The sequence below is a fragment of the Brachyistius frenatus genome, unplaced genomic scaffold (assembly GCF_029030835.1).
Source record: "Brachyistius frenatus isolate BFR_SWC_R1_liver_20210118 unplaced genomic scaffold, ASM2903083v1 Contig_51, whole genome shotgun sequence".
Taxonomy (NCBI): domain Eukaryota; kingdom Metazoa; phylum Chordata; class Actinopteri; family Embiotocidae; genus Brachyistius; species Brachyistius frenatus.
The window spans coordinates 1897516-1909607 of NW_027210650.1; the positions used below are offsets into that span (position 1 = coordinate 1897516).

At 40.9% G+C, this 12092-nt stretch overlaps 1 protein-coding gene and 1 non-coding gene across 2 annotated transcripts; both read left to right on the forward strand.

Moving 5' to 3' along the window:
* Positions 1-1412: 1412 nt before the first annotated feature.
* On the forward strand, positions 1413-10003 carry mfsd13a (major facilitator superfamily domain containing 13A). The gene is made up of 9 exons (XM_069704671.1): positions 1413-1525; positions 3233-3497; positions 3701-3780; positions 4851-5300; positions 5393-5513; positions 5909-6005; positions 6326-6497; positions 7584-7777; positions 8376-10003. Exons 2-9 carry the CDS (start codon positions 3330-3332, stop codon positions 8621-8623), a joined length of 1530 nt encoding a protein of 509 aa, XP_069560772.1. The 5' UTR covers positions 1413-1525; positions 3233-3329; the 3' UTR covers positions 8624-10003.
* A 1120-nt stretch (positions 10004-11123) lies between these two features.
* Positions 11124-11237, forward strand: LOC138624469 (U5 spliceosomal RNA). The gene has a single exon (XR_011311154.1). It is a non-coding gene; the product is annotated as a U5 spliceosomal RNA (small nuclear RNA).
* The last annotated feature ends 855 nt before the right edge of the window (positions 11238-12092 follow it).

Sequence of the window (12092 nt, forward strand, 5' to 3'; positions counted from 1 at the left end):
AGAAAAAAAAAAAAAACAATGTCAGAAGAATATCGTGGAAAAAAACTCATTAACCACCAATGACTCAGGGTGGAACTGAGACTCAACGTGTCCACATACAAACAGAGAAACTACTTATTTATCAAAGCGGGCAGAATTCAACAATAAAATTCAAGCTGTGTAACACACTGGTGATATAATAAACCTGCAGTGTTTTAGTAAAATATAAAATACAGCCAATTAAACACATTTGAATGCTGTTAATAAGCTTGGTTTACATAATGATAATACAACAAGCCAGATATCAAATGAGAAAGCATGAAGAAAAGGCACACTGAATGAAGTAAACAACCTGTGGCTTGCACACTTGTTATTCAAGCGATTATTATTAATCTCCGTAAACAACTGCAGTTTTGGAGGCTTTATCATACTCAAACACTCATGAAAGTTGGTACACGCGTCTCACCTGGCGAAAAATGTCGTATTTTAGTGGAGTCGCGAGTGGGCGTGGCCAAATGGCTCGCAAGCCATAAACAGATTAAAAATAAATAAATAAATAAGGGGGGGATTGAACCCCACTTTTAAACTCCCCTTTTATAGCTCAGATGCAATGGCACTAACCACTGCACTACCATTATTTCCAAGAAGACTTAGTGATTCAACTTTTAGTGAAGTTGAAACGTTTTGAGAAATTGAAAAAAATTGCAGTAGTGCACCGCAGACCTTTGTTGTTGTTTTTTTTTCATCTTTTCTATCTTATTATTCGCCTCCAAGATTTATCCAAAGACCCATGAAACAAATTGCCCATGCTTCATTTGTGCACGCCCCCAGATACAGTCCACGGTAAACCCGTGCACTCCTCTTAAAAATGCTGGTACTACCCCCCCCTTCTAATAATACAAATTAAAACTGGGATGCAGCATATATATACCTATAACCACGTGCAAACTTATAGTTTGTGCAATGAAAAAAAAAAAAAAGTCACTCTTGAACTTTTTTGTACGTACAAACACGGAACCTTGTGTACTTTGGAACTTGTTTTTAGGGAACAATGTGGTTTACCCTTACAGGGATTCGCTCTTGTTATTAGGTTTGTTATTAGTATGAGGGGAAGTACAAACACGGAACCTTGTGTGACTTGTGTACCGTGCACAAACGAAGCATGGGCAATTTGTTTCATGGGTTTTTGGATAAATCTTGGAGGCGAATAATAAGATAGAAAAGATGAAAAAAAAAAAAAAAAAAAAAAAAAAAGTTCCGCGGTGCACTACTACAAATTTTTCTACTTTTTATTTATTTTATTATTATTATTATTTATATATTTTTAATCTAAAAGCATTCCGGGTTTTTGTCGCCGCGCGGCGCTGCAGCTCTTATCTGGTTCGTCTACGTCCGCCGGTGACGTCACGCTGTGAGTATCGTGACGTGGTCCGTCTGGGACGGAGACGCAGCCGCCTGCCGAGCCAGCAAGTTCCCGGCGATTCTTTCTTTTTTTACTCTCCTTCAAAAGATTTTTTTTTTTTTAAATATATATATATATATATCGGTACGTACGTCGTCTTTCCTCTGAAGCTCGTTGTTAAATTTGTTTGTATTTATAAGGACAGCCCGATAACCAGCTAGCTAATGCTAGCGTTCGTTAGCAGTATGTTGTTTTGGTGATTTCTCTTTTTTTTTTATTTTATTTTTTTTTTTTTTTTAAGAAGCTTCGTCTCCTTTTTCCGTTGCTGTGTATTTATTTATCACAATAAGTAAAGATACTGCCAGTCACAGATGTTTCCTCTTCGGTGTATATTGCCTCAGCTTTGTTTTATAGGGCGACATGAAAATGGCTTGAAAGTTAGAAAGCACCTAGTTGTGTTTTAGTCTTTCTGACTCAGTGGTCCTTTTTTTGTTGTTGTTGTTGTTGTTCAGGATTTCTGCCTCCAGCTATCAAGCACATGTATATGTGCAACAGGTGGCACACAAAATGACGGATGTCCCCTTTTTGTTGTTGTTGTTGTTGTTGTTGTTGTGTTTTGATCATCTGGTTTGAGATCAGATGTCATCAGTTCAGTCTTCACCACAGCAGGTTACATCACTGGTGTCCCGCTCCACAGGTGTGTGTGTGTGGGGGGGGGGGACAGCTTTTGAATGGGCTTTGGCTGAGAGGACATGAAATGGGTATTTTGTAGATGCCGTCTGGCCTCGTTGCCCGTTGGACCCTAAGTGGATCCGCTTCTGATTTGTTAAGAAGATAGATGTGTGTTTTGGGGATGTGATAAGGCGCAGCCGGCCTGGGACTCATCCCGCTTCGCTGCTTGGATCTGATACGATCGGGGCTGAAAAGCTTTGGCCACGTTTGCTATCTCTCTATGATTGCGGTTTTGCAGCTGCGGTTGACTCTGACTGAAGGCATCACATCGCCCTGGTAATGCAGTTATTTTGAGATATTATATGGTGGGGGTTTTTCCCCTCCCCCACTGAGGATGTTTGTATATCGGGCCGGGTTTGAGCTTGTGGAAGACAGCTGTGAATTTTTTTTTTTTTAATTTATTTTTAAGCATTCCTTCTCCCATAAGTGCTTCATGTCAGAGTGCACTTGGGACTTTAAAAGGGAAGTGAAAACAATACCAGTGATAAAGTAATCTGATGCAGGATTCGCTTTCGTTGCGAAGAACTCTCAGTTGGTTTGACAGTAATTCACAAGCGTGATGTTACAAAAGGAGACTTTATATTTCCTTTTCAAGCTCGTGCTTTCTTTGTCTTTAAAAATGGATATTGTCCCCTTTGCATTTACCATTCTTGTAAATTAGCTATCACACATTCAAAATCCTTTCACAATTCAGTGTTGAACATGACACCTAAGCTCCCCTTAGCCTGAAAACCAAATCATATTACTTTTCTTTTGTTTCTTTCAGCAGCTTTTTATGGGGACAATGAGAGAAAATCTCAGATGAGGGGAGTGCTTATAAAAGTGGAAAATAATCAAATTACAGTTTCTCACACCCACACACACACCGCTCAGCTGGATGTGGGCCAGAGAAAGGAACAGTGGCCCACAGCCTAACAAACTTTAATGAGTACTTGCTGCGCCATTGCTACGAAAACAGAGCTTTTCTAGGTCTGCGCAGACTCTGTGGGAGGAACCGACTCAGGAATGTTGATGTTATTTTGGGTCGTTCGTGCTGAGATTTAACCCTGAATAGATGCAGCAACTTCTGGCGATACTCGCTCGCTTGCGAACTTACCCACCTGCGCCGTGTTTTTCCAGGCCACGATGCGGTGGTGACCTCGGGTCGGCCCGGGCCGTGAGATGATTGCAGCTTGGCTCGGAGAAACGACGGAGCAGAGAGACTGAGGGAAGAAGAATGGGCAGGAGAGTCTGGGGCTGCTGGCAAGGCGTCGTCTCCACTGCAGTGCTCTACGGCTCCCTGGCCCTGTTCATCTCCATCCTCCACAATGTGTTCCTGCTTTACTATGTGGAGACTTTCGTGTCCATCTACAAGATCGATAAAGTCTCCTTCTGGGTGGGAGAGGTGAGTGCGAAGAAAACTGGTGTCTGTAAAGCTCTCTGTTGAAGGTGCAACGCAAGTCCGGGTGTCGCCTGAGAGTCTTTGAGTTTTATTGATAAAGCCAGACAAAACAGAGGTGGATGACAATTAAGTCTTCTCAAAAGGCAAGCAGACCTTCTAAAGCGTTTTGTTTTGTCTCGTTATCTCCCTCCTCTGCCGCTCCGCAGACGGTGTTCCTTATCTGGAACAGTCTGAATGACCCTCTCTTCGGCTGGCTGAGTGACCGCTCCTTCCTCAGCTCTCCTCAGTAAGTGTCTCAATCTTCCTCCCTCTTCTCAGACAAAAAACACATAACTGACAAATAGCAAACTTCCAGGACATGACGATTTTAAAACGCTGCAGAAAAACAAGTCAATTACCAGCTGCGTGTTTTCTAACGTAGACTTTTTAAGCGTGCATGTGACAACACCAGATAACAAGGAAAATAAGAAGGGGTTAGTGTATTTATTTTTGTCTTCGTTAAATGCAGTTCTTTTTAATGCTGTCTAAAAACAAAGACGTTACATGACCAAAATGTGCCGGTTTCAATAAGAAGACACAATAACCTGTGGTTGAGATATAAGATATACGTCGAAGTAATTTCTTTCAGAAGTCTTTCCTTGTGTGTCAACAAAACCTATTTATCAGCTTAAAACTCAGAAATACTTCTGATTTAAAAGCATACATGTCAAGTCATTTATGATGTGCATTTTTTTGTTTATGTTTGAGTTGCGTAATGACAAAAAAGTCATTTTTATTTATTAAATTTTCCCCTCACAGTGGTATTGCCCTTCAATATATTATTATGAAGATGTATTCTGTATCTTTGTGTAAAGTCATCTTTTTCATCGTGACACCTCTTTTCCCTCTGATCCCGCCTGACTTCCTCCAGAGTTCCTCCACTCTGATTCCCGCAATAACTGCCCGACATCTCTGACGCAAAAACCATTTGAACACCCACGCCCAGCCAAATGGTTCACGTTCAACTCTTTTAACTGCTGCTCTAATGTCAACAGGAGCGCACGCATCATCAGAGCAAACAGTTAAACACAAATTTGTTTGCATTTCCCTACGATGAAACACACTTACTGTTCCGTGTTGTCATCAGGTTGGTGACCATGCAAAGCGGATCTGATGATTTGGTTGAGGATGTTTGACACGTCTGCAGACTTTTAACACGACATATTGTTTGTGTTGTGTTGGTGTTTTGCGACTGAACGTTAATATAACACCAGCTGTTTATGACCACGTGTCCGACATCTCTCTGTTTACACCACTAAAGTTGCTTAATCGGCTGATTTCGCACACGTTTTTCTTCTCTTTGTGTTTCCACCCCAGGACGGGCACTCCGATCACGACTCCAGAGGTGGTGCTGAAGCGCCTGAAGGCTCTCTCCACCAATGGCCCCCTCTTCGCTCTGTCCTTCCTGGCCTTCTGGGTGGCGTGGGCCAGGCCGGGCCTCCAGTTCCTGCTGTGCCTGTGCCTGTACGACGGCTTCCTCACCATGGTGGACCTCCACCACAGCGCCCTGCTGGCCGACCTGGCCGTGTCCGCCGCTGACCGCACGCGCCTCAACTTTCACTGCTCGGTGTTCAGCGCTTTGGGCTCCTTCTCCGTGTTTCTGTCCTACTCCTTCTGGGACAAAGAGGATTTCTACTCTTTCCGTATCTTCTGCGTGACTCTGGCAGCTTTTTCCATCCTGGGCTTTTTCCTGGTGTCTCGGTTGCTGCAGCGTCGTTTTCAAAAGGAAATCCGTCTAAAACACGACGAGGCGTCGACACTTAAAGCGTAAGAACTTGAAAAGATTTGAAAGGTGTGAAATAACGTTGGTTTGAGGCGTTTGTGTTTCTCCCGTCTCACACTCCCTTGTACCGTCGCAGGCTGAGTGTCGGTCATGCTCCACTTGCCCACCCGGAGAAACCTGTCACCATCGGACAGTATGTCAAGCAGCTCTCCAAACACAAGAACTTCATGTGGTTCGTGTCGATGAATCTGGTTCAGGTAAGAAACTAAAAAGTAGGGTTGGATGTTACGAATATAATTAGTGAATGTGTTTTGTTATCAAAACCGTGGCATTTTTTTTATTCGTATGTTACAGCGAATACGATGAAAATAAGAGTGTTGAAAGTAAAATTCATCTTCACCCTGTTGAGTTAGCTGTTCTAGTATTTTAAACAAGAAAAATCCAAAATATGTATTTATATCATCAAATTGTCCTAAAGGTTTTACAAACCCAAACACTCAGACCCTTAATCTGAAAAATGAAGTCCCTAATCAATAACACTGTTGGCGATGTAGTTGTAAATGCAAAAAAAAAAAATAATACCTGAATGGCGTGTTTTGTTTATTTCATCTTCTCCGTCACATCACGCTCTCGTGTCTCTTCCTTCGGGCAGGTGTTCCACTGCCACTTCAACAGCAACTTCTTCCCTCTGTTTCTGGAGCACCTCTTGTCCGACAGCATCTCCGCCTCCACCGGTTCAATCTTACTCGGTAAGATCTCTTTACGAGACGGTAAATTACTCTCACATTCCTCAAGGGTCTCTACAGACGGCATCAATAATACCATGAACATCGCAAACTTATATATCAGCCAATTGTGAATAGAAGTGAATAGCCTAGAATATAATGTTGAAATGAAGTGATTTAATTAGGTCGATCCGATTGTATTTTAAAACAGGCGAGCTTCTTATTTGTTATAATTTTGCACTGTTTTTGGCACGCCACTCCCCTTTTCTCTCAAACTGTTTTAATTTCTCTGCTGTTTTATCGTCTTTTTATTTTAACGCAGCTCTGCTTCTGCTCCCACACAGGCATCTCTTACATTGCCCCCCACCTGAACAACCTGTATTTCCTGACCCTGTGCCAGCGTTACGGCGTTTACCAGGTTATCCGCTGGCTATTTATGCTCAAACTGGGACTTAGTGTGGCTATGCTGCTAGCAGGGGCCGACCACATTTATCTGCTGTGCATCTTCATTGCTAGGTATGCCCCCTCCCTCCCCCTCCCCTCCCCGCCTCCCTCCCTCCCTCCTCGCCCCGCCCCGCACACACATCAGCACTCACATCGAGGGATCCGATGTGTGACACAATTTTGTTTGCTTGTTTGTTTGGTTTTTTTGTTTCTTTTAAGGTTTATCATTTTTCCGAAGCTGAACGCACAAACACGTCACAGATTAGTTGCGACGCATCGACGACTCTTTCTGTCACAGCCTGTTTCCAAGGTTAACTCAACATTGTTACATCTTATATCCAAATGTTGAGTTAACTCATTCATGGAAAACTTTAAACCAGAGCTGCCCGAATTCTTTCCGATGAAGAGCCACAAATGAATCTGGTTTGACGGCCGCGGGCCAAAAAATAAATGTTTATCTTGTGTGAAATTGCATTTGATTTAAAGACAGTATATTTTAAACATAATTTACTTGTTAAAATCTAAAATAAAGTTTCAGAATGATTAAAATACTGTTCTGAAATCTGCTTGATAGTAATTTTATTTATTTTTTGTCAAACATAAAGCATGCATATGTTTATTTTTGGGATACTACGCACTAGTTTGACGCCAAAACAAAGAAAGTTTGGGCCACGGACCTCCAAGGCGGGCAAATCTGATTTAAACTTTGCTCCATTTTTTTTTTTTGTGTGTGTGTGTGCATTCTTTGTCCCTCAAAATGACAAACATGCTACATTTGTCCTTTCTTTTCCTGTAAACATTTTATTTATAGCCCCCGGATGACAAATTTGTTTATAATTTGCAATATACAACACAGAATAAACAGAATAGATTGTTAATGTCAAATAATCATGCTGGTCTCGTAGCCAAGAACAGCATTTAAACGCTCTCGCAAAGTACAAAGCAGCCGAGCGCTTCATTAGTCGTATTAGTCACAGCTGTGGTTGTTAATGCTTTTGATTCTTCCTCTCAGATCTTCAGGCTCAGCTGATAGTAAATCAGCTGTATCTGTATTTCACACTATATTTAGCTCCTCCTCTAACAGCGTTATGTCTGATGACCTGCATGTGCTAACGCTCCACTCTGTTCGGGCTGTAACGCGTCGTCTCTTCCTTCCAGTAACCGGGTTTTTACAGAGGGAACCTGCAGGCTGCTCAAACTGGTCATTTCTGACCTGGTGGACGAGGACTTTGTGGTGAACCGGCGCCAGCAGGCCGCCTCCGCTCTCCTCTTTGGGATGGTGGCCTTGTTGACCAAACCCGGCCAGACGTTCGCGCCGCTCATCGGCACCTGGCTGCTATGTGTTTACACAGGTACGGACGGACACTCTCGGCTTCCGTCCTTTTTTTGTTTTCAAAGGCTGTTAGAAAGTTGCTGCATTTGTGTGTCTTTTCTGCATCAAAAGGATCAGTTGGTCCGGCACATTATTTGAATTCCAGTATTAACTGTTCAGTATGATGTTGGTAAAGTTTTATGTTATCGAAAACTTTTGACTGGTGAAGCTCTAAATGCGTGTGACTTGCCCAATAAGTCGAATAGAAAGCCAAAATTAGTCTGTGTTTTAGCCACTTCTTCTTTTAATAACAATAGTGCAGACTCACCCTTCAGCCAATATTGAATTTGTGTAATTTTAATCACAGGAATACTTCCCCGCCAAAGCTTAGATGGGAGATTTATTTACCTGCAAACAGTAAAAATTGTTTTGCTGCCCATCTAGAACCAAAACCATTTATATATCTGATGTGTTATTGTTGTTGTTTTTTATTATGAGTGTCTTGATAATTGGGATTCTTAATATATTCTTAATTTTTGCGGGATTCTCCATCACAAAAGGCAACAAAACAAAAAAATCGGTGTGTTTGTTCACTGCTTTTCCCTCATCTTGGATTTCTGTTTCCCCCTCCCCCCCAGGTTATGATATTTTTGAGAGGGAGCCCGTGAAGGACTCCGTCTCGGTGTCAGGCGTTGCCTCCAGCTCAGGGACTCCGCCTCTACGCCTGGGCTGCTTCTACATGTTGGTGTTTGTGCCTATCACCTGCGCCCTGCTCCAGCTGGCCAGCTGGTCTCGCTTCACACTCCACGGCCGCAAGCTGCAAGGGATCAAGAGCCTGAGGCAGGGCGCCCAGCACGGCAGCCTCATCGACGTCAAGGCCATATGAACCGAGTAGAAAAAAAAAAACAGGTGGAGCTGCACACGGGCACTTTTGAATAATTGGTTTTACAATCATGATCAAAATGTGTTAGAAGAAGAAACACGGAGCTGCATTGCGGCTCCACCTTACGTGCACAAACATTAACTCTTACATAACACGTAACTTTGCGTACAGTGAAAAAATAAATGCACTGGGAAGAACGTGAAATTACATTTTGGGAAAACTAGAATCTGCCTTATTTTTTTGTATTTAGATAATGAACTATATTTATATTTGAACCAGTGACCAAAAGATAAAAGTGAAACCAATCAGTCCTTTGAGAGGGAGGTGACAACTTTTTTCGTGGTGTGGGGCCAAAGATGGGTTTCCCCTCTTTTAAAACTGTAAAAAGCATAGTTGGGGTGTAGAGCACAGTCTGAATGCTGCTAAATAACAACAGCCTGCTTTTAAAAAAAAAATTAAAAAAACCAGGAGGACGATAGGTTTACAACAGAGACACAACTCTGATTTCTAATGTTATTTAGAAGATGAAAAAAATAAAAATGTGTTCAGAGTTCTATTGATGCTGCATGAAACGTGCATTTCAGAGGTGATTATTTCTCTACATTTACACAAAGCGCTCGGCCAGTTTGATGTCTAAAACTGTATTTTGTAATATGTCTAGTATTGATGATGTATTTTTTTGGGGGTTTTTTTTTTTGCACAAGACTGCCATTTTGTCATGTCGACTTCTAACATTCTGACTGTGACTTTGACTTTTAGGAACTGTGGTAATGAAAGTTTGAAAAGCAGGAAATTTTGTCGGTAACCATACTGTCAGTTCACTTTTTGTATTTTTTCAGGTAATTACAAAGACTGTGTGACGTTGCCAGAAATAAATCTCGTTTATGTTGAAAGCCAACCAAACTCTGCTTGCGCCACGACACTTTTTTTTTTGAGGCAAAATGTAGCTGCAAGCGGCAGCGATCGCCGTCCGAGCAAATTGCAGGCAGCAGAAGACAAAAAAAAGCACATGAAAGTAAATCACATGCACACGTTGCAACAGTTGTACTTGTCCACGAGTGGATTCGAACCGTGGATCTTCAGGTCTCCTGAGAAGGTGCGGAAAGAAAAATCACACATCATTCTGACGATGTCAGGTGTATTGATGAAGTTGGTGGTGCGGCCGGCAGCGCTGTCGCCTCACAGTTAGAACATTCAGGGTTTCAGCCATGAGGATCTTGAGTTTCACAGATTTTAGTAAATAATATAGGCAATTGTAATTTTTCTCAGTTCACACATAACCAACCGTTCTGAGGTCTACTTATCATATAATTGTTTTTCTTACCACTTTGCTGTGACTTGAGGATCAATAAAGTTGCGTCTTTTCGCTGGTGGTTGTTTTTACATCATTCTTGTGCCGTTTTTTTTTTTTTTTTTTTCCTAGTTATTGGACTGTTTTTAAGGTATTTGGTTTGTTTTGGTATTAATATCACTTTATTTGGTAGTTGATGTTTATGCATAGTTTTATTCATAGTTAAAGCATCCTACCTCCGGCGGGACTCGAACCCCCTCACCTGCAGCGTTCATTATCCACTCGGCTATTTCCAGCGCTGGCGACTTGGAGAGAAGCAGAGGGAGGTCTATTATGACGAGTATTCGCTGTACCTACAGTCACAGGTAGACACTGCGGCCTGTTCGTAGTGATACCTGATTTGTTGTCCACACATAAAAATGATTATGTTGGTGTTAAAATTCAGAAATTATCATTGGGGTTATGTCAGGTGTATCTCCAAATATGTTGGTGAATTTTGAGCAAACGTTTTTGAGAAATAAAAAATGATATGCACACCGTAGGCTGCACGTCACAGGAAGATGGTTAATATCACTGCGGGCTCAACGTTTAACCAAACTTGAAAACATGTGATACCTCGTATCCAAAGAATGTCTGTCATTTTTTTTTGTAGCATATGAATGAGTATTAATTGAGATATAGATGTTAATTGATTAAACTTTTACTCAGTGGAACATCCCGTACAAGGGCGGAAGTAGTCAGACGGAATCCTCTCGTTTATGCGTTTACCCTCCGTAGGCCTACGGCGCATGCGCGAATTTTCAGACATATTTATCCCTTTTTCCTCTCATTTCCTTTTTTTTTTTTTTTTTTAACTTCACCGCCAAGCTTGTAAATATTTTTTTTTAATCAATAAATTGTTTTTATTTTTGCTAAATTAGAGAGCAAGCGAAAATCTACACGCGTCGTATCTTGACGTCGATTGCGCACGTTGCCGCTTACCCATCATGCACCGCGCGCAACATTTCACCTCTTTGTTCAAAAGTTATATTTTACGTCGGAAACAATTTGTTCAAACAAAAAAAAATATATATATATATATTCTTTTATGTGTTTAAATGACGGCGGAGCACGTCAGATACGAAGGTTTTCATGTGTCCGGTCGGTTGTCACCGTTACTGAAAAACGCATGTTGGCGATAGAAGTAATCCGCGTTTCGTCAGCTGATCAGTACGCTCATGTTTCTCTTCAGATCGTATAAATCTTTCGCCTTTTACTAAAGATTTCCGTGGAGAGGAACATCATGAGTTATAACTAATTTTTTGACGCCCTGCCTCGTGCGGGGCTTCCTCACTTTGTTCAAAGCAAATGACCATATATGGGACAATCGCGTGAAAATATGAATCACTTGGGTGTATTTTCTATAACTATAGTTTATATATATATATATATATATATATTGTGCATAAAGTGAAAGAAGCTGTGGATAATTTATTTTTCTAATTTGCAGAACTACTATATTGTATATAATATATATATATATATACTGTACTGTATATATATATGTTGACTGTGTTTCTTGGTTTGTTTGTATATAATATATATAGATATATAATGTACTGTATATACTGTGCATTTTATATTTTATATTTTTTACTGCTATTTTATTGCTTTTCTATTATTCTATTCTATTATTTTATTCTATTATTTTATTCTATTATTATCTTATTGATTCTGTATGCTGCTGTAGGGGATTAATAAAGTAAATACCTACCTACCTACAAATATCTATCTTAAACCTCACCATGCTCTGCTGTCTACATCCGGTTTGAACTGGTTATTACTTCCATAATATTCCAGTTAATTCATATTCATAAAAACGTCACTCAGGGTAAGAGTCCCATGCTATATAACATTTCTGACACACTGCGTGAGCATCGTTTTATTTTTAAATGTATAAAATGTGTGACGTGGATTTCCAGCAGAGGGTGCAACTCACACTCCAAACATAGGTGATAAATACACTAATACCACCAGAAATACACACTGAAGTGATTTCTTCACATTTCCTCTTGTATCACACATGATCCAGTTTCACATGCTTTCTTGTGATACCTGTGTGTATTTCTTGCCCAAGACTAATTCAAATAATGACTACATCTTGAATGTCAGTGTTGTATTTTTAGTGTTGCCATGTTATGT